General features: G+C 41.3%; 3 protein-coding genes across 4 annotated transcripts in view; 2 read left to right on the top strand and 1 right to left on the bottom strand.

Annotated features, from left to right (window-relative positions):
• The first annotated feature begins 2,573 nt into the window (after positions 1-2,573).
• On the top strand, positions 2,574-3,497 carry LOC119410947 (odorant receptor 131-2-like). The gene has a single exon (XM_037677866.1). The coding sequence runs from the start codon at positions 2,574-2,576 to the stop codon at positions 3,495-3,497; it is 924 nt and encodes a 307-aa protein (XP_037533794.1).
• Positions 3,498-4,722: 1,225 nt separating this feature from the next.
• diabloa (diablo, IAP-binding mitochondrial protein a) lies at positions 4,723-6,481 on the bottom strand. 2 transcript variants are annotated; one of them, XM_037678269.1, is made up of 6 exons: positions 6,210-6,481; positions 5,984-6,080; positions 5,755-5,880; positions 5,549-5,659; positions 5,338-5,434; positions 4,723-5,207 (listed from the first exon to the last, which is right to left on the bottom strand). In XM_037678269.1, the coding sequence occupies exons 1-6, from the start codon at positions 6,323-6,325 to the stop codon at positions 5,002-5,004; spliced, it is 753 nt and encodes a 250-aa protein (XP_037534197.1). In that variant the 5' UTR covers positions 6,326-6,481; the 3' UTR covers positions 4,723-5,001. The 2 variants fall into 2 exon arrangements, with proteins under 2 accessions (XP_037534197.1, XP_037534198.1); XM_037678270.1 differs by having other exon boundaries at positions 5,035-5,235.
• A 5,949-nt stretch (positions 6,482-12,430) lies between these two features.
• The window catches only part of p4ha3 (prolyl 4-hydroxylase, alpha polypeptide III), a 22,026-nt gene continuing 13,703 nt past the window's right edge, over positions 12,431-20,753 (top strand). Inside the window, exons 1-5 of the mRNA XM_037677865.1 lie at positions 12,431-12,573; positions 12,866-12,959; positions 17,823-17,986; positions 20,165-20,319; positions 20,405-20,628. Coding sequence (XP_037533793.1) covers positions 12,431-12,573; positions 12,866-12,959; positions 17,823-17,986; positions 20,165-20,319; positions 20,405-20,628 — 780 coding nt within the window. The remainder of the gene's footprint in view (positions 12,574-12,865; positions 12,960-17,822; positions 17,987-20,164; positions 20,320-20,404; positions 20,629-20,753) is intronic.

Raw genomic sequence — 20,753 nt, 5'->3', positions numbered from 1 at the left:
ATTCACATACATATCTATATATCTATATATCTATATATCTACATATAAAGCCTACATAAGCATCCCTGCTTCTATTTGTGTGTGGTTGTGAGCATGCATAATTGTATAAGGCTTCTCTAATAGAACATTTAATCGTAACTGTGAAGCAGCAGAGACCCGACCCCCAAGACCAGAGGCAGACGAAAAAAGGGGGACCAGAGCCCAAGACCCCAGGAGGGACCCGGACCGCGGAGCCCCCAGGGCCACCCACACAGGACGAACCACTCACCCACCCCCCAGAACGGACCACAGGGGAGAACCGGAAGATCCCCACCAACGACCACATACAGTGACCCCCCGGGGCCAACAGCGACAAACTCATAGGCCTCCGTCGGAACCCGCCGCACCGATGTAGGTCCAGGTCCGGGCACCGAGGCCCGGGCACCGAGGACTCACACCACCCAGGCCAAGGCCCGACAGGGCCAGAGGACCCGAGCCCCACCAGGCAGACACCAGGCCGAGCTGACACACGCCCAAGCGCTCAGCCCCCGACACCAAGGGCCCCAAGCGCGCCGGCAGGCAAGGGCACACCCCACCAGGGGGCCGCACGATAGGGGCGCGATGCCAAGCACCCCCAGTTGTATCAAAGAAACATTTAATTTTAAATCACTTGGATGACCCGTTTGTAGTAAAATAAAAAGTATTTTTGTTCATAAAGTAGGAAATAAAACAATAAATTAATGATCTGTGGTAATTAAATACAAGATTTTTAAAGTACACTTGGAATATTCAATCATAAAATTAATTGATTTAAAAAATACAGCAAAGAAAAACTCAGTCAGCATGAAATAACCTGGAAAATGAATGCGGGTCATTTTTGACCCATGTTGTGCATTAGAAGGGGTGTGCATATGTTGTGCATCAAAGGATTTTATTAAGGAAAAGTAAAACTGAGACACACCTTTGCTATAATTTCGAGCAAACAAATAATTGTTTTTAGGTGGTTATCTTGTTAAATTGACTTTAATGGTCAAATCAGCTGCATTTCGCCTGGGTGGCGCGGCGAAATGCAGCTGATTTGACGATTTCTCCAGTAGTTCTGGAGCGAGACGAAGGTGGCCCTGTATGGCAAGCCAAGTGTCTCATTAATAGCCACTTTTCCCTATTAATGAGACACTTGCCTTGCCATATTAGTCAAGTGCCCTCTAGTGGCTGAAAATTTTAGTGTTCAATATTTTCTATTTCAGAATGAATGAAATTGTCAGATCTCAGCCAGAAATTGGGTTATAAAGATGAAAAAAAACATAAATAAGTTGCTTTGCTGTATAAATCGCAGGCATGCTAATTTATACAAAAATGTGCAACTTATACAGTGAAAAATATGGTACTCATTCTCACTTGCACCTAGGGACAATTTAACGTTACCAATCAGCCTAACATGCATATTTTTGGTCTGTGGGTGGAAACTGGAGTATCCAGAGAAACCCACGCCTTCACGGAGAGAACATGTAAACTCCATGCAGAATGGTCCACTGGCCGGCATTCAATCTGAATATTCTTGCTGGGGGACAACAGCTCTACCAGCTGCACCACCTTGCTGCTGCACAGCTGGCAATTTCCTCAAATGTTCTTTATGTTTCATATTGACAGAAATGTCATGAGTTTAAATTGTTGTGGCACTTCTGAAGCAGAGTTCTTCAAAAGAACTGCAGGTTTTATACTTGATTGACTAGGAGAGCAGCTGTGAGAACATCTATCCATCCATCCATTATCTTTACCCGCTTATTCCATTTTGGGTCACGGGGGTCGCCGGTGCCCATGTCCAGCAATCACTGTGCGAGGGGTGGGGTACACCCTGGACGGGTCGCAAGTCCATCACAGGGCCACATAGAGACAAACGAGACAAACAACCATTCACTCTCTCACTCACACCTAGGGACAATTTAGAGTTACCAATCAGCCTAACATGCATGTTTTTGGTCTGTGGGAGGAAACCGGAGCACCCGGAGAAAACCCACGCATGCACGGAGAGAACATGCAAACTCCACCCAGAAAGGCCCCTGGACCGGGGTTTGAACCAAGGACCTGCTCGCTGAGAGGCAGCAGCTCTACCAGTTGCGCCACTGTGCTGCCCAGCTGTGAGGACATATGAAATATAATTTTTATTTTTAATTTAAATTTTTATAATTTTTCACTATTAAAGCACATTGTGCTTAATTTTCTAATGTTACCCATGGGTATTTAATGAAACAAAACAGTGTTAAACTTCCATTTCAATCCAAAGGCCTTCAAAAACTTGACTTTTTAATTCACTTTCAGCCGGATTTAGATCAATCACATTGCTTTTTTATTTATTTATTTACATTTTGTTTAGGCTTTTTCCCAATCCCCAAAGAAGAACTGCTGAGGGAAACAAACAAGTTATGATGATGATGACACTGGAGAGTAAACTGTCATTCCACGTTGCCTTGAGATGTACTATATTTAAGTCTTCATGCAGAGGCGTCTTTCTACATTGGAAGGTTGTGGAAGGTTCTGGTTTGAAAATGACAGATGCTAATTTTTTGCAGCCTTTTGTTTGTTCAAGCAGATAAATGGCAGCTAACATCTCTGTGGCTGGTGGTTTCCTGCTGCGACAGATCAACTACCAGATTATTATTGTACAGATCCTGGTTATTATTTTCCTGTGGGTCAACATGTTGCTCATTGTCACCTTTTTTAAAAAGGAATGCTTTTACGCGAGTGCTCGGTACATCTTGTTTGCTGTGATGCTGCTGTCTGACAGTATGGTGCTGATTGTATCCGATGTTCTGCTCATTTTAAGCTATTTTCAGTTGACTGTGCATGTCTGGTTGTGCACCATTATCTCTGCAGTTACACTTATTTACGCTCATGTCACACCGGTTACTCTGACAGCAATGACTCTGGAGCGCTACGCAGCCATTTGCATGCCCCTGCGTCATGCAGAGCTGTGCTCCACACGCAGAGTTATGTTCTTCATCCTCGTCATCCACGGCATCAGCTCCGGCCCGTGCGTGGTCATTCTCTCCATGTTTTTTGCCTCAGCCTCTCTCAGCTTTTACAAACAAAGCATGATCTGTTCAGCGGAGCGTTTTCTCTTCCAGACATGGCAGCAGCATCTCTGGTATGCTGTGAGTCAGATATACTTCCTCATCATGTGCATCATCCTCGTTTTTTGTTATGAGAGGATCATGAAAGTGGCCAAAGCAGCATCTTTGGAGAATAAACTGTCCACTCAGAAGGGGCTCCGCACGGTGCTGCTGCACGCTTTCCAGCTGCTGCTCTGTCTCATCCAGCTGTGGTGCCCTTTCATCGAAGCTGCCGTGTTTCAAATTGATTTGAACTTATTTTCACGAGTCAGATACTTCAACTACATCATGTTTAGCCTCGCTCCCAGATGTCTGAGTCCTCTCATTTATGGACTCAGAGATGAAACGTTCTTTCTTGCACTAAAAAACTACACCTGCTTTAGTTTAAGTAAAAGAAGCATCTTCTAAATTAGATTTTAAGAGGCACGTGTAAACTTTTCTACTTTTTTCATGATATTAGACTGTGCTTGAAAATATAGTTTTCATTATTGTTTTTAGAGCAGTCAGTAAAAACACCAGAGGTGGTTCATCTAGAGTAGATGTGTTACCTGCACTGACATAAGTATTGCTCAAAAATTAGATGGGAAATTATGTGATCACAAAACTACGTTGTTTAAAAAGTGGCATACATGTACAAAAAATACATTTATAACAACATTGTTATGTCTTTGTGAGCACAAACCTGATCGAAAACACTTCAGGAATATTAGATTTGAAATCATCAGAAGAATATTAGTCAATATTTAAATTTCCCAAATAATTTATTTGATTAAATTCATCCTGTCTTTTTTTGTTTGTTTGTTTAATGAAGAAAATTAGAAAACTAAAATCAAACATCATGCTTTAATCATTTCCACATGCAGAAATAAAATTATCCTTTAATCCGTTCATATGTTCATAACAAGATGTGTAATTGTAAATAAATTGTTCAAATTGTTGTTTTTAGAGCTTAAAGTGATTCTATTTCAGATTTCATCTCAGATTTGCTGTGAGTTTTGTTTGTTTGATTATTCTTGGATAGCGTTTAAAACTATAAAAAGTAGTTTATGTTGCCCAAACAAAAGTGATTTTTTAGAATCAGTCTGAAATTTTATCATTTGATCAACCAAAGTGTTTATTCTCATGTATCAGATGAGATCATCATCATGTCTTTGGGTGCACATACCTGCTCAAAAACATTTCTTACATCACAGAAATGTTGAGTTTATGTAAACATACTTATTTCAGATTGTGCTTTTTAGTTTGGTAAATGATAATAAATAAATGCATCCATCAGTTCTCAAATATGAAATATCTCCTGTCAGTTTGTGGGGAGCATTTATGTTGATTAAGCAAACTTGTTAATTAAAGCTATTGTCCGAAAATCAGATGTTTTTCGTAAAAAAAAAAAAAAAAAAATCTGCTTTGTAATTAATTTAATCCTGTTGACTTTTCAGCTGTCTCACACCAAGATTATATTAGTAATTAGGAGTATTATACCCAGATATAAGATAATGTTTAAAAAGGCATCAAATAGTTTTTCACCACCTTTTAACCACGGATTCTTTTTGCTTCATAGGTTTTTATTATTATTTTACACAACCAGTGGAAAAAAAACAATACATAGAATAGCAATAAATTCTTTGTTACAGCAAACATCACATTCTTATCAGAAACTCTACAACATGTCAGTGAAGAGCTGCTGAAGGTTTAATAAGCCCACAATTATTAATCATACCGTCAAACCTTAAAGTGCTATTTGGTCATTTTATTATTAACAATTTTTTGTGTGTTTTGTTTCACAAAGGTGAACAGTTTGTGGAATTGTACGGGCTCAAAACAAGTGGGAAAACAAGCCCTGTGAGTAGGTCAAAGTTTTCACAGAAAATCAATTGCACTTTGACATCGTTTCCTGCTTCTCCCTCTGTTTGTCTCAGTCCTCTCGTAGATACGCCTCGTGCACCTCGTGCTCGTCGCCTTCTTCTAAAAACGCAGTGTACTCCGCCATTCGCTGGATCTCCTCCACCTTGGTTTCAGCCAGTTTCTTATCGGCCTCCGCTGATAGTTTCCTTGCGTCCTCCACCTGCGACTGAGCCACCTGAACATTTGTTCGGACCAAGATGGACGCCTGGTGGGCTCCTGAATACAAGCAAATGCAGAAATACACCTTTTTAAAAAAAAAATCTAATGAATAACCAAGTCGTTTCAAATTACACTAGCCTTAATTATGAGCCTAAAGCAAAAAGGTTTAATGAGAAAAGTGTCTCACCGGAGGTGTACGCTGCCTCTGCTGCCATCTTAGACAGGTTGACGGCGTTGATCCAGGTTGTCTCGTAGTGTTTGCATTCGTTCAGTCTCTCAGCAGCCTGTCAGGAGGAGGAAAACAGTTGCTTTTAGTACAACAGATAAACAAATAAGACTAACTTTTACAAGTTGGGCCTGAAATATATTCAGAATCTCTGTTTTCAGTGCACAATCACCTCTGCACGCCAGCTGCTGATGGCCTGTCGTAGTGATTCCTCCTCCGCTGGGCTCATCTTTCCCAGTGAGACCAGGTATTTTCTTTGGAAGGCGATGCGTGAGTGGACAGCCTGTAGGTAAACGGATGGAGAGTGAACATTCAAGACTTTCTTTTCACTTATTTGTGTGGTCATCTTAGCATATCTCCTGTAGGTGAAAATCCTACCTTTGAATAGTCCGTCAGAGCGTCAGTGAGGGCCAAGGTGGCCTGAGAGAGGAGGGTGCTCGAGCTGTCCGTCAGCACCGAGGCGGCTCTCCTGAGCAGTGCATCGTGTGACAGATCCTCCACTTGCTACAGATAAAAGAGAACATCTCCGTTTTAACTCGTTTTATAATTGAAGGGCGCGTTGAATACAGTAGTGATTTTCTGTCATGGTTTGAAATAAGAGACTGACCCAAAGGCCGTGGCCGATACTTAGACAGGCTAAGCTCATGTGTGCAGGGTTTGTCAGCTCTCCAGGCTTCTGGACTCCGGACCTCCTTCGCTCAGAGCTGCAGCAGAAACAAACACAACACGCAGTCAGAAATTTACAGTGGGAAACAACGACCGACTGCTTAAAACAATGTGAAACAAAAGGCGAGGTTTGCTCTTTAACCGGAAACTGTTGGTTGTTAACTCACCTGAGGGAGCGGGCGCAGGCTGCTCTTCTTCTCAGCAGTGAATTGTCCGTTTGATTGCGCTGAAGTCCTCCAGCGGCTCGTCTCGCACAAGCAGAACACTGACGAACGGCTTGCATTTTGCAGGTCCAACGGCTCTCTGCACTGACAAACAGGTCAAGTTTCTTGAGCTGTGCTTTTCTAATGGCAGGTTCTTGTGATCGTTCTAAACCTCGGCCGTCAGCTCGTCTCTGTAGAGTGGTTCTTGTTCTCAGCCAGATGCTTGGATCCTGTTCAGTGATGGCCACAGTTACCTCCTGCAGCTATTTGTAAGGCCTCAGCCCCTGTGTTCATTACGTAAAAGGTATTGATCTGTTGACGCTGCCCGAAAATGTGCGTATATGGTGTTATCTGTAACGTTCCACTGATACGTGCAGGTTAGAGAGGCTGATGATGACCAGTTTGGTCTGTTCTCGTTCTCTGTGTACAGAAGATAAATTATCAGTAGGCTTTTCTTTAGAGAGCTTTAGAACAAAAAAGTCCTCTTGATAATGTCATTAAATTAGCAGTTTGAGCCTAAACTAACGATCAGCGTGGTTATAATTATCATATGGAGTATCTTGTTGCCTCCATTATCTTAACTTTTTAAACTTAAAGGCTAAAGTAGGAATTATTGTTCTTGTTTTGCTTTATCTGATATTTCTAGTTTTGTAAAGTTGCTATAAGATATTGCTGATTTGTCATTCTGCAGGTTCCATTTACATAAGATGTGCCACCAGAAGTCCTAGTGGACTTGAGGATACAGAGCTGTGCTGCAGGAGTTTGTTTTGCAGCATTTAGTTTTTTTTTTTGTATGATCTGATAAAGAAATCTCTGGAATTTAAATCTGATCAAGACTGAAGACATTCTGCACGTTCTGCATCTCTTTTTTATTTTAATACCAAACTCGTTTTATCAAAATGTCAATTCTGTGCGAGGAAGAAACAAGAAATCCAGGGTTTTATGTTGCATGAAACAAGATTTGCTTTGTGCACTGAAACAACCAATTCTCTGAAGTGCCAGGAAATATAAAAACTAAATTGAATTTGATCCCTTTAAAACCCTCTGTTGGACCCTTTTCTGTCCCTTTGGAAACTTTAATAGAAGTTTTACCTAATGTGAACCGACAGTAAAACCTCCACTGGGTCCATCATTTCTCATGAAGATTCATATGTAACATGCACCGGCATGTTTGACATTTTCATTTAGCTAGTTTGTACAGCTGGGATTGGACCACCAAGGCCACCATCGTGTCCAGACTGGGCAGGAACCTTATGCACGTCCTTCTGTTTGGGTCCAGAGGAAGAATTTGCTTGTTCCACCACATTTTAACATTTAGCTACCATTCTACAGATCTTTTGCTACTTTTATTTTTAGTTACCATTTTGCCACTTTAACTTTGACCAGACCTAATGTAACTTATAGTGTTTTGCTACTTTTAGCATTTATTACCTTTAGGTTTTAGCTTTTTTTTTTTTTTTGCTTCATTGAGTTTTGAGCTAGCGTAATGTTACATTTAACATCTAGCTAGTGATTTGCTACTTTCAGTTTTAGCTATGTTTTGCTACATTTAGCATACTTTTTGGCCAGTGTTTGGCAATTTTTATCATTTAGTTAGCATTTTACTACTTTTCAGAGTCAGAGTCAGAGTTTCTTTATTGTCATTCGCACCTCATGTGGTACATGTGGTGGAGCAAAATTATGTACATGGGGTCCCAGTTACATCCAACAATAAAATGTATAAGAAAAACAGTAATAACATCTAAGATATGAACTAAGAAAAACATCAACTAAATATACACTAAGCACTCATAACATAAAACATTGAACATCAGCACAAACATGAACATGAGTCTGTGAGCAGATGTGCACGCATGAACACATCAACATTGAAACAGATCAGCAGCAACGTGAAACAGATCAGCAGCAACATGATATGGTTTTTCACAGTGATTATTCTAGTTAGAGATTCATGAGTCTAACAGCCTCAGGGTAGAAGCTGTTCCTCAGTCTAGTGGTTCTACACTTAATGCTCCTTAACCTCCTTCCTGAGGGGAGTGGGGCAAAAAGTGTGTGTGCTGGGTGGGTGGGGTCCTTCATGATGCAGGTGGCCCTCTTCCTGCATCTGGAGGTGTAGATGTCTGTGATGGTGGGGAGACTGACTCCGACAGACTTCTGTGCAGCCTTCACCACTCTCTGCAAAGCTTTTCTTTCTGCAGCTGTGCAGCCTCCATGCCACACATTGATGCTCGAGCACAGGATGCTCTCCACTGCACACCTGTAGAAGGAGGTGAGGACTGAGCTTCCCAGACCAGCTCGCCTCAGCCGTCTGAGGAAGTAGAGTCTCTGATGAGCTTTCTTGATCAGGCTGGTGGTGTTGTTGCTCCAGCTGAGGTTGTCATTCATGTGTACACCCAAGTACTTGTAGCTGGAGACCACTTCCACCGCAGATCCTCTTATGTTCAGGGGGGGTGTAGGTGTTTTTGTTCCTTCTGAAGTCCACAATCATCTCCTTTGTCTTCTTCACATTGATGTGAAGGTTATTCTCTCTGCACCAGCTCTCCAGGTGTTCCACCTCTTGCCTGTAGCTGGACTCATCATTGTTTGTGATGCATCCCACCACCGCTGTATCATCTGCAAACTTTACAATGTGACAGCCTGGATGGGTAGCTGCACAATCATATGTGAGCAGAGTAAACAGAAGGGGGCTCAACACACATCCCTGAGGAGAGCCAGTGCTGAGGGTTATGGTGGAGGAGGAGAGGTTGTGGATCCTCACTAACTGTGGTCTGTTTGTTAAAAAGTCTAGTACCCAGTTGCAGATGGAGGGGCTTAGTCCTAGTGTGGATAGTTTGTCCATCAGGGTTTGGGGGATCATGGTGTTGAAGGCGGATGTGAAGTCCACAAAGAGCATACGGACGTAAGAGTTTTTCTGCTCCAGGTGGTTGAGTGCAGTGTGGACCACAGAGGAGATTGCATCCTCTGTTGATCGGTTCTCACGGTATGCGTACTGATGAGGGTCCTCGTTGATGTTGATGGTTGTTTTGATGTGAGTCATGACCAGTTTTTCGAAGCATTTAGCGACTATCGGGGTGAGGGCCACTGGCCGATAGTCATTCAGACCAGTCACTGTAGAGCTTTTTGGGACTGGGATGATGGTGGCAGTCTTCAGGCAGGTGGGAACCGTCTTTTGGAGTTGAACTAGTGTTTTACTACAATTATCTAGCCCTTTGCTACATTTAGCTTTGAGCTTGTGTAATGATATTGAAAGATTTACCTTGTGTTCTAATGGTGTGAAGCACAGTCAGCAACGCGATCAATTCTATCTCAGAAGGTTTACTTTAAATTACACATATAACATACAAAATCACCAGCGCTGGCCCAAACTGGAACCACCACTTGGACACAACAAAATGGCTCCGAGCATCAGTTATTGCACACCTTTCTTCAGAACAGGCCACACCTCCCAGAAGTAGTCGCCTCCGCTGACGTATTGGAAGGCTCTATATTACATCATGTGACCAGTTCTCAACCAATAATACCTCATCATCTAGGAGTGTATATAGACTCAATTTTCTACTGGAAACAAAATAAATAAAAAAAAATCTTCCTTGTTTTAACACATTAAATCATACTATGAAAACTTTTATTACAGTCATACATTTCAGTAAGCTAATATATCATTCTGATAAAAAATATACTTCAGTATTTTTCATTTTCAGCCTTAGCTACTGTTTAGCTAAATTTATTTTTTAGGTAGCCTAATGTTACTTTTAAGGTTTAGCTAGTATTTTGATGCATTTAGTTTTTAGTTAGCATTTTAATACTTTTAGTTTTAGCTGGTGTTTTACTACTTTTAGTTTGTATTTCTTACTTTTAACGTTTAGCTAGCATGTTGCTACCTTTGGTTTTATATTTTGCTCTATTATCTTTTAGCTAGCCTAATGTTATTTTTAGCATTTTGCTAGTGTTTTGCTACATTTAGCTTTTAGTTAGAATTTTGCTTTCTTTAAATTTTAGGGGCACGGTGGCGCAGCTGGTAGAGCCACTGCCTCTCAGCGACCAGGTTGCGCCGGCTCAAATCCTGGTCCATGGACCTTTCTGGGTGGAGTTTGCATGTTCTCTCCATGCATGTTTGGGTTTTCTCTGGGTACTCCAGTTTCCTCCCACAGACCAAAAACATGCATGTTAGGCTGATTGGTAACTCTAAATTGTCCCTAGTTGTGAGTGAGAGTGAATGGTTGTTTGTATCTATGTGTCCCTGTGATGGACTTACAACCTGTCCAAGGTGTACCCCGCCCCTCGCACAGTGACTGCTGGATATGGGCACCGGCGACCCCCGTGACCCAAAATGGAAGAAGCGAGAAAAGATACTGGATGGATGGATTAAATGTTAGCTAATATTTTGCTTCACAGTGTGATAGATATGATTTTATTTACCTCCTCTTTCCTCTCGTTTCCTTTTCCTTATCTGACAAAAAAAAAAAGGGCAGTGCCTCTCATGAGGCTGCAGCCTCAAACACTCCGTCTCCCATGTCTATGTTGTTTGGTTGTTTGTGTTTCTTTGGACAGGCTGTACTGAAATGTAATTTTGCTTCTATGCAATGACAATAAATTCTGATTGCCTAATGTTACTTTTAACTTTTGTCAAGTGTTTTGTTACTTTTAGCTTTTAAGTAGCATTTTTTTTTTTTTGCTTTTGGTTTTTAGGTTGTGTTTTGCTACCATTAGCTGTTAGCTAGTGTTCTGCTTCTTTTAGCTTTAACACATCAGTTTTAGCTTTTACAGCAAATTTCAGCAGCCATTCAGCATGCAACATTCACATTGTCCTTTTCCAGTATATATATATATATATATATATATATATACATATACACATATATATATACATATATATATATATATATATATATACATACACACACACACACACACACACACACACAAAAGACCCAAGCTTTAAGCTGAGTCCCTTTAACACAAATGTATGAAGTCAAATCCAAGTGGGGCTCCTGCGACCCAGATTCTGGACCTGTTTGGCTGACAGGACGTGAGCGGATGAGCAAAAGGTAAACAAACATATGGAAGAAAACAACGATGTGGCAAAAACAGGTGGAACTTTTCATTATCTTTTTGACCACCGTCCAGTGGTACAATCTTACACAACAGGGCTGAGGTCAGTGATCACGGCAGAGAGCAGCAGGTGTTTTTGAAGCTGATACACGATTAAATAATCCATTGTCTGAACGGGTTAATCTGGTTCAGGTAAAAGTTTTTTACACAGTTTCCAGCACAGTTTATGAACAGTTCCTGACGAGTCCTCTGAGACTAACTGATTATTACCAGAAGGTACTCTGAGTCGTGTAACCTAAAGTTTCCATTTGTTTGACAAACAAGCCAAGTCCACGGAGAGCAGCTGGCCGGGTCTCCTCGGGACTTCATGTCTGTTCTGCGTCAGTAAACAGGACCATGCAGGGCTGGAACAAAACCAGCCCAAAACAAACTCTCTGCCTCTGAAGCCAGACACAGCGACAAAAAAACCCAAAAAAACTTTGACCGTTGTGTGTGTGTGTGTGTGTGTGTGTGTTGCATCTTTCTTCACTTTCCAGTTCAGAACTATTTGCAACAATTTGCAATTTTCAGTTGTGGACAACAAGCAGTATGCCGATGTCCCCCGTCTGAGGGATTTGAATAGTGAATGTTTGTAGTTTTCAAGGTGAGTGTTTTTGCTTTAGTGGAACTGAACAGGGAATGCAAGTAAACCTTAATGTTTTTGGTGCAAGAAATTCCAGTGGAGTTGCCATGTATAAGATTAGAAGTACCTGTAGTTTTTTTTCCTTTGCTTGTCCAAGGTGGCACAGAACGATTGGCGAATGGAGGGAGCAATGTTATCCACAACCAGGCACACTAACGGAGCCAGGGGGTGGCCAATGGAGGCCTTGGCTACCAAATTCATCTTCGGCCACCCCAGTCATTTGAGAAAACTATGCTTTTGTCACAAGAACGGAGTGGGGTGAACAACTCAGACACAATAAGGTCAATTCAGTGCTTTTATTTACAGTGGATGGAAACTCAGGATTAAACAGGACTGCTGGGGAGCAAGGAGATGGTTTATGTCCAGAGTTCAACAAAGGGGGGTTTCTCAGAACGTGCAGGTTCCTTACTGGTGGTGGATAGTTTGTTTGGTTCCAGAATCCTTTACAATCATGAGAAAGTCCAGAGAGCACAGGAAGGCTGTAGAGCAAGAAGAGCAGCTGAATGGGGCACAGATAAGGTTCCAGAGGTTCACGAGGAGATCCAAGCACACTGGTAGGTCTCAGGAGGATGACTGGAAAGAGCAGATAAAAAGGTAAGTGTCTACAAGGCTCTAGAAACACATGGAGGGCTGAGAGCACGAACCATAGGTGGGGTAATGCTCCAGCGTTGAAGGAGTGTCTTCGTCTGCCCTGGGACCTTATCAGGAACATGTTGTCTGCAGATGTGGGAGTATGGCGCCCTCTGGTGATCAAACTCTGGAACTCCCACAACTTTTAAGCAATAAACTAACAAGCATAGTTTCCTCAAACGATCAGGGTGGCGGGTTTACATATGTATGATGGTGGCCGTCTTGGATTTTAATGTAATAACCGACTTTTTGATAGTGACGCCCACGTCTTGATGCAGCCATACACCAAAATGGAAGTCAGGACGTTACTTATTTTCGAAGTTAGGTGGCTTAAAAGGTTTACATATATACACAAATGGCAGCAGCCATCTTGAATTTTGACGTGGCAACCCAGTTTTCAATAGAGAACATTTTTATGCCTAAATGTAGCTACACATGAAAATCGAAGTCAGTATTCCACTTGTTTTTCAAGTTCTCTTGCTCCCAACACAGACAGACAAAATTTACAATTTCCAGTGTTGCATCTTTTAAACTTTTCCACATTTGATCTCAATAAAACCATGAACTTCACAGTATTTTGCAGGAACTTTGCATCATAGACCAGCAGAAAGGAAAGAAATGAAAAGCTTTCAGTTTGTTTTTCACAAATAAAAACCTGGAGAGTGTGGCCTACATTTGTATTCAACCCTCCATGACTCCGTGATTATCCTGAATTTTGCTTCATCCATCTCCCCCCAATCAGATTCCCTGTTCCTGAGATGATCGAAGCTTCAGATATTGTTTTATATCTAAACCCTGCTTTAAATTTCTTATCAATTTTATGTTCTTTGGTCTTCTTGATGCTGTTTGACCACTAATGTTTTGTAATACATGTCTGAGGCCCATCACATCACATCCCAGTAAAAAGTTTGTAGTTGTAATGTGTTTTATGTTATTAATAAAATGATTGTTAATAGCCAGGTGCTCTGAATCTGATTAAAGATCAATCATCTGGTTGAACAGTGTCTGGTGTTCTCTGTAAGACATTTACCTTTTTTACTTGATAATAATGAGAGTAAATTAGAGGATGCTGCTCTTTTGCCCAAAGCTTGATGAATGTTTTCTAAGACAAAAAAAAGAGTGAATACAAGTTCAACTTTAGCTTTTCTCTACCCCCACCCCACCCCCCCACTGGAGTCTGTCACTAATGAGGACCCCAACACTTAATGATGATAGCGACACATCTCTGGAGCTTTCAGGGACCAGTGGACCAATTGGAGAGTGGCCCCAAACATCAGTAAAGGAGGAAGAGGTTGTGAAGACGCTTCATGATGAGGAGAAGAGAAATCTGAGCTCCTCTGGCTGATGAAGACTCTGGTGAGAGTCGAGCATTGTGCATGCTGTTAGACTTTGCTGCCGTCAGTTTGGTTTAATTTAATTCCTTTAATATTGAGGTTTAAGCCGTGTTTTCTCGATCACCACGATGCAGAACCTGACGGCGCTTCCCAACAATGCAACCTCACAAAAAACCTCCGTGATCGTCAAAGTGTGTGTGGTCACCCCCCTCTTCTGCGTCTTCCTCTGCTGCGTTGCTGTCATGCTGCACACCTTCGCCTCTCACAGGCACTTCTTGGACACGTCCCGGTACATCCTGTTCGCTCACATGCTGATCAACGACACCCTGCAGATCCTGACCTCTGTGCTGCTCTTCCTCAGCATCATGGGTCAGCTCAGGTTTGCCCTCCTGCTCTGCGTCCCTCTGCTCTTCGTGTCCACTGGCACCTTTCATAACACAAACTTGATCCTGGCTGCCATGTCACTGGAGCGGTACGTCGCCATCGTCTACCCCCTGCAGCCCCCGGCTTTCTGGCGCTCGGACAGGATCTGGGTCATCACTCTGTGCATGTGGCTCATCAGCTTCACCTTCCCCGTCGCTGAGTTTTGCATCAGGAGGCAAGACCCTGCTGTGAACGTCCTCTCCACCCCTGTGGTTTGCAAAGCTTCTGTCATCAACTCGTCCCCAGCGCAGGCCCTCTTCAGAGCTGCAGTGAGCGTGCTCTACTTTGCGGTGGTGGCTGTCATCATCCTCTTCACCTACGTGAGGATTCTGCTGGAAACCAGAAAGCTGCGGCAGGACAGGGCGTCCGTGAGCAAAGCCCTGCACACGGTGCTGCTGCACGGCTTCCAGCTGCTGATGTGCATGCTGGCCTTCACCAGCCCCTTCACCGAGACCCTCTTCGTTCTGCACACCAACTGGCTGCCGGAGGACATCGCCTTCTTCAACTACTTCTGCTTCATACTGGTCCCACGCTTCCTCAGCCCGCTCATCTACGGCTTCAGGGACCAGGGCCTCAGGAAACACATCTGGATCCCGTTTGTCTGCGACCCCAAGAAACAAGTGAAACCTCACCTCAGACACTGACTCGCTCTGACAGAAACAGAATTGTTCACGCGACACTTCGGTGTGGTTATTTTGAAATAACGCATCAATAAGAGCACAAATGGGTTTATTGCTGTAAATGCAGCATTTTGTGTCCCTCAGAGACAAACATGTGAAAATGAGGAGAATGTTGTAAAAAAAGGTGCTCATCAACTATCAGATCTGACTCCTTTCTGGAAAAACATTGATTTTTTTTAAAAAGCACAAAAGCAACATTCACTTTTCAACTGACTCATTGATTTCTTGGGGTCTTACAGAAAATGAAAGTTGTGCGTGTGAGCTATCAATTGTATCTTGTTTTGCATGTGAAACTCTGAGATTTGTTGTTACTGTTCACCAAATCCCCTCTAAATAAAATAAAGTAATATAAAATAAATGTATATGTCTCCAATTATAATCCTAGAAACAGTACAAGAATTTATTTTTTGCAAAACATAACACAAAATTGAAATGAGGTTAAAAGCCATTCTGGTGTTAATATCCGAAAAGGTTTTTTTTTTTTTTAAAACCTCTTTACTTGGTATATAAAAAAATGAAAAAATTGAGTCTGACAGATGAGTAGGTGTTTTTCTCACAATCGTATTTTTATGTGACAAACTCTAAAAGAAACTAACAGATTTCCATTTACTGCATCCAACTGCATCTTCAGATAGAATTAAATGTTGTGGCAAATATCATCTAAAACTTGTACTTTAATGTCGTGAGGTTTGATTTTGACAATTTACAGGCACAAAACTTTAAAAACCAAGTATCTGTCCAATAAATAGGATGCACTGATTTGACCTTTTGTTCCCTGCGTGACGCAGATGTGACTTCTGTGTCATGGCGTGCAGAGGTTTTGCAGACAGGTCAACATTTCTTTTGCAGATCTGTGTCTGTTAAACATAAACCAGGTTGAATACGTTTGTGAGCGATGAAGGTTGCTCAATGCTGCCAGTGGAACTGAGGAGAACGCAGCCGAGAGGCTCCTTCTGCTAAATATGAGGTGAAGCTGTGACTTTATTTGAGCCTCCTTTAACCCACCTATTTCAATCTTTTAAAGAGTTTTCTTTTTTTTATTATTTTAAAAAGAGGATTCTGGGATGTCTGAATGAACTTGTCCAGGTTGTAAAACTGAAAATCTTTTGGGTTAACTTTGAAAATAATCACGTTTTATAAAGAAAATGTTTTTTCTGTGTTCAATAAAATACGCATGTGGTGAAATAAAATGCAAATAAAACTTTGCATTAAAAGAAGTTGCATCAAGTTTTATTTAGAATAAATGCCACTTTTCAGGTTTTATCACTAATAATAATAATAATAAAAAAACTCCATGCTTTAATTATTTCTTTGTGCAATTCCAAGCATCATATCTATTGTTTTTATCAAATTATTCTTGTTTTTCTTTAAGTCCAAACCTGATAAAACTCACTTTCAGCAGATAAATCCTTATTTGGCACGATTTGATTTGACATGGCTGTTTAAAATATGACTATAAAAACATTAAAAATGCACCCAAATAAACAGTAAAACCCTAAAAATCATCAAAATTTCATGATAACAGCAATCCAGTGACAGAAAAGGAGGATAATCTTGTGCACTTTTATCCTTGTGTTCACTTTCAGAATGTTTTATTGCTGTATATAAAAATTAAATTTATCAACTCATGTGAAAATTTCAGCTTAAATATATCTGTAATTAAATGTTTTTATATTTACCCACATTCATCACACACATGCTCACAGATATTTAGTTAATTGTGATTGATCATATCAGGCTTTTCTTATAGAAATTGTTTGTATTATTTGAAATGTGTTTTAAATTGAAAACATCTCATTTAAATGCAGAAACGAAAGGTTTAAATTTTTAGTTTGTTTTGGAGTTAAACGTTCGTCTGAATTTAAAACCTGTTCTGGTTTTAAAAATAAAACATAAGACAGTTTTGTGTGTTTCCAGGCAGCAGGCTGTGTTTTATTTTGTATAGTATTTGTGCCGTTTTAGGTTTAACAAGATCTAATTTCAAAAATAAATCTGCTTAAAATCTGCTTCATATTTCAAATAGCCTTTTCCTCTGGCTCCTGTTGCTCATTTTAAAACTATTTATATTGAAGCAATAAGTGAACAAGTTTATTTTTTTTAACTTTCTTGGTAAAATATACGTCAAAATTAAACCAAATAAATCAACACCTTGTCTTTCCAGGCCCTTAAAGAATCCAAGTGTCCATAAGTATTTGCTTTAACTGTACATTAATCCTACATATCGTGAATATTAGTTTCACTTTTGTCCTGTAATGGGGAACCATTTAAAACATACACTTACAGACCACAATAATAAAGTTTACAACTCAAATCTTGTATTTTATCTTTGCAATATTAAGTACAACATATTATTACCTGTTTTTGAGAAAATTATTAAAAGTAAGTAGTTTGTTTATAAAGCACATTTCACGGATAAAAATCACAAGGAAATAAAAAAAAACATAAAAGTATAAAACCGTCTGTAGAAATAAGATTTAATGTATTTAGGTGTTGTGTGCGGTCTTTGCCTGTAGGTGTCGCTGTTACCTCAAATTTTATTCACCATACGCGCTCAGAGCTGAACAAAAATAAAACCTATTTTAACATATTTGTTTTTAAATAACCACTGAATAAAACACGGTAACATTATTAGCTCCAGGACATATTTTACAGCAGATATATGAAACTAAGTATCCTGTCTGAATCCAAGCTGCAGAGGAGAAATCTGATCCCAGATCAGCAGAGATCAGTTGGCTCCTCGGAGCTGCTCAGAACTTCAGAGATGAAGAACCCTCCGTGTCTGTACTTAATCTGGACTCTGGTTCTGATCGGTCGCTGCTGGGGAGAAATGTTTACATCTCTGCAGAATGTGAAGCAGGCGATCCGATCTGAACGGAAACTGATCGATTACCTGAGGACTTATATCGATCAGGAGTCAGAGAGACTGCAGGACGTCAGGCGGTGAGTGCACAGGTCCAAATAAAATAATGTTTGTAATTAAAACTTACATTTCCTGTAGATACTCTGTGAATCCAAGCATAATGCAGATTATAATTTTTTGGAACAACCTTTGGTACTGTTTTAAAATATAGTGTGGTATGTACAAGTATGTACATTGGTATGTACCTGGTACAAACTGGGTAAGTATATAGTACTTAACCAGGTAAATATTTGTTACTTATAGGGTAAGTGCTTGGTATTAAGTAAGTACCTACACTTGGTAAGCACCAGGTACTTACCCAATACATGTGGGTACTGGGTTTGTGCCATAAGTGCCCAGTATATATCATTTAAGTAACATACCTCGTACCTGGTGCATACCAGATATGAAAACAGTATGTACCAGGTATAAGGGCCAGGCATGTATCCTGTAAATACCTAGTATGTAGTCTGAAGGTATGTACCCTGTAAATAGCAGGCAAGTTCCATTTAAGTACAAGGTATTTATCCTGTATAAAGTATCTATCCTACATACTACATATATGCATTTTGTATTTACCAGATATGTACCTTGTAGGTATTAAGTACGTACCATTCAAGTACAAGGTATGTACCCTGTAAATACTGGGTATGTATCCTGCATGTACCAGGCATGTACAGTGTATTAACCCTGTATCCTGATCCATGCTCAGCCCAGGTCTCTCTTGTATATGAGTCCTCGTGGCTCAATGGGACTAACCTGTTTAAATAAAAGTTGAATGAAAATAATAATAATAATAATAATCCAGGTAGATAAATCTAACAAAGTTAAGTCAGGTCCTCAGGACAGATTCTTCTTGTTGAAACATTTCATCTTTTATCCAAAATACTTTTGCAGTCTGAGGAGCTGCACGACTCAATCTTGTGAATTACATCTTCTCATCATGGATCAGCCAGTTTGCTGGTGAAAGCCAAACTAGCTGTTCACATGCAAAAGGAGGCCCATCAGCCCAACAACCCTGATGGCCACTTGTCTGGGTCTGGCTTTGTGCTCCTCCTTTTCACCTGATGACTGGCCGGAGCGGTCATTCAGTATGTTGCTGTTTTTTCAGAGAAACTGAGGCGTTTATTTTCTAAACATAACGTCCCAGTGGCTTTCAAACTCCAAAATACATTACAGCAAAGACTGGTTCATCTCAAAGATCCAGTCCCCCGGCACAAACAGAGTAATATTGTGTATGCTGTTCAGTGTCAGGAGGGTGACCAGTCTTACATCAGGGAAACTAAACAGCCACTGGCCAAAAGGATGGACCAGCACAGAAGATCAACATCATCAGGCCAGGACTCTGCGGTCTACACTCATCTCCAGGCCAGAGGTCACTCATTCAGGGATGAAGATGTTCACATCCTGGACAGAGAGGAACGATGATTTGAGAGAGGAGTAAAGGAGGCCATCTTTGTGAAGAGAAACCGTCCATCATTATATAAGGGTGGAGGCCTCCATGTCCGACTGTCCCCTTCTTATGCTGTTATTACAAGTATCACTCAGCCCCCTGTGAAACCAGTCACTAGGGAGAACAAGGCAGTCTTGTGCCAGTCCCAGGTAAATGGTGAGGTTTGTGTCAGGAAGGACATCAGATGTAAACACTTTTGCCAAAACTATAACGTGAGTTCATCAAAGTGAGATGATCAGAGTGAGATGATCAGAGGTTCAGCACAGGTTGATAAAGTTAGAGAGGCCGGACTGAGGTGGTTTGGACATGTCCAGAGGTGGGACAGTGGGTATATTGGTAGAAGGATGTTAGAAATGCAGCTGCCAGGAAAAAGACAGAGAAGATATCTGGATGCAGTTAGAGAGGACATGGAGGGAGTTGGAGTGAGGACAGAGGATGCAGAGGACAGAGATGGAGGAGGATGACTCGCTGTGGAGACCCCTGAAGAGGAAAAAGCCAAAAGAAGGAGAAGACTCAGCCCTCTGTGAATAGCAAGCAGCCATCAAGTCGTTAGGCGGGTGGTTCTCCTTTTACTACATGTGAGCAGCTGATTCTGGATGTCACCAGTAAACTGAGTTTGTTGCAGCTCCTCAGACTGAAGAAGTCTCTTGGACTAAAGACAAAACGTTTCAACTCAACCTTGTTAGATATTTACTCTGTAAGTACTTGGCTGTTTTATGTATTCCTACCATACGTTTCTATATCTGCATCCCCATCTTTCCCACAGTTTTTATGCCAAAGTGTCGGACCTGCACACAGAACTGTACGAAGAGTCTGCAGCAGCAGTGGGGAACCCGTTGGTGGCCTTCACTCTTATCAAACGTTTGCACTCAGAGTGGCTAAACGTGGTTTACAGCAACGAAGCTGAGAGGAACGCAGAAGGTCGCCTCTTTTCCTCTCTTCCATCTGCACGCACATCTCAAACTCTCTTCCTCGCGAGTTTAAACTTTAACTCTCTGCCGTCCAGCACTCAGGTCCGGTTATGAGGAAGTGCAGGCTGACCTGCCCAGAGTGGAAGACCTGCGGGGGGCTGCGAGGGGGCTGATGAGGCTGCAGGACGTCTACGCTCTCCAAGTTTCAGGTCTTTCCAGAGGAAGATTCCAGAGAGTCACCAACGGGGAAGTGATGAACGTCTGCCTTCCTGCCGTGTCTGTCCCGCTGTCCGGAGATGACTGCTTCCTGGTTGGAAAGGTGAACCGTTGATTTCCACTGAAACTGATTGCACTTTTAGACTTTCATCAACGCAGCAGTGTCAGGTGGTTTGTTTGCAATATACAGTTAATATACAGTTAATGTACAGTTAATGTACAGTTAAT

Source organism: Nematolebias whitei, chromosome 6, assembly GCF_014905685.2.
Source record: "Nematolebias whitei isolate Nwh7 chromosome 6, NemWhi1, whole genome shotgun sequence".
Taxonomy (NCBI): Eukaryota; Metazoa; Chordata; class Actinopteri; order Cyprinodontiformes; family Rivulidae; genus Nematolebias; species Nematolebias whitei.
This window is presented reverse-complemented; position numbering and strand designations above follow the sequence as displayed.

Bases quoted from the DNA above. Each gene is read 5' to 3' on its own strand.
- LOC119410947 (XM_037677866.1), top strand. From the start codon at position 2,574: ATGGCAGCTAACATCTCTGTGGCTGGTGGTTTCCTGCTGCGACAGATC.
- diabloa (XM_037678269.1), bottom strand. From the start codon at position 6,325: ATGCAAGCCGTTCGTCAGTGTTCTGCTTGTGCGAGACGAGCCGCTGGA. The intron at 5,660-5,754 runs GTAGGATTTTCA...GTTTACCTACAG, and splicing joins CTCTGACGGACTATTCAAAG to GCTGTCCACTCACGCATCGC. The intron at 5,208-5,337 runs GTGAGACACTTT...GCTTGTATTCAG, and splicing joins AGAGGCAGCGTACACCTCCG to GAGCCCACCAGGCGTCCATC.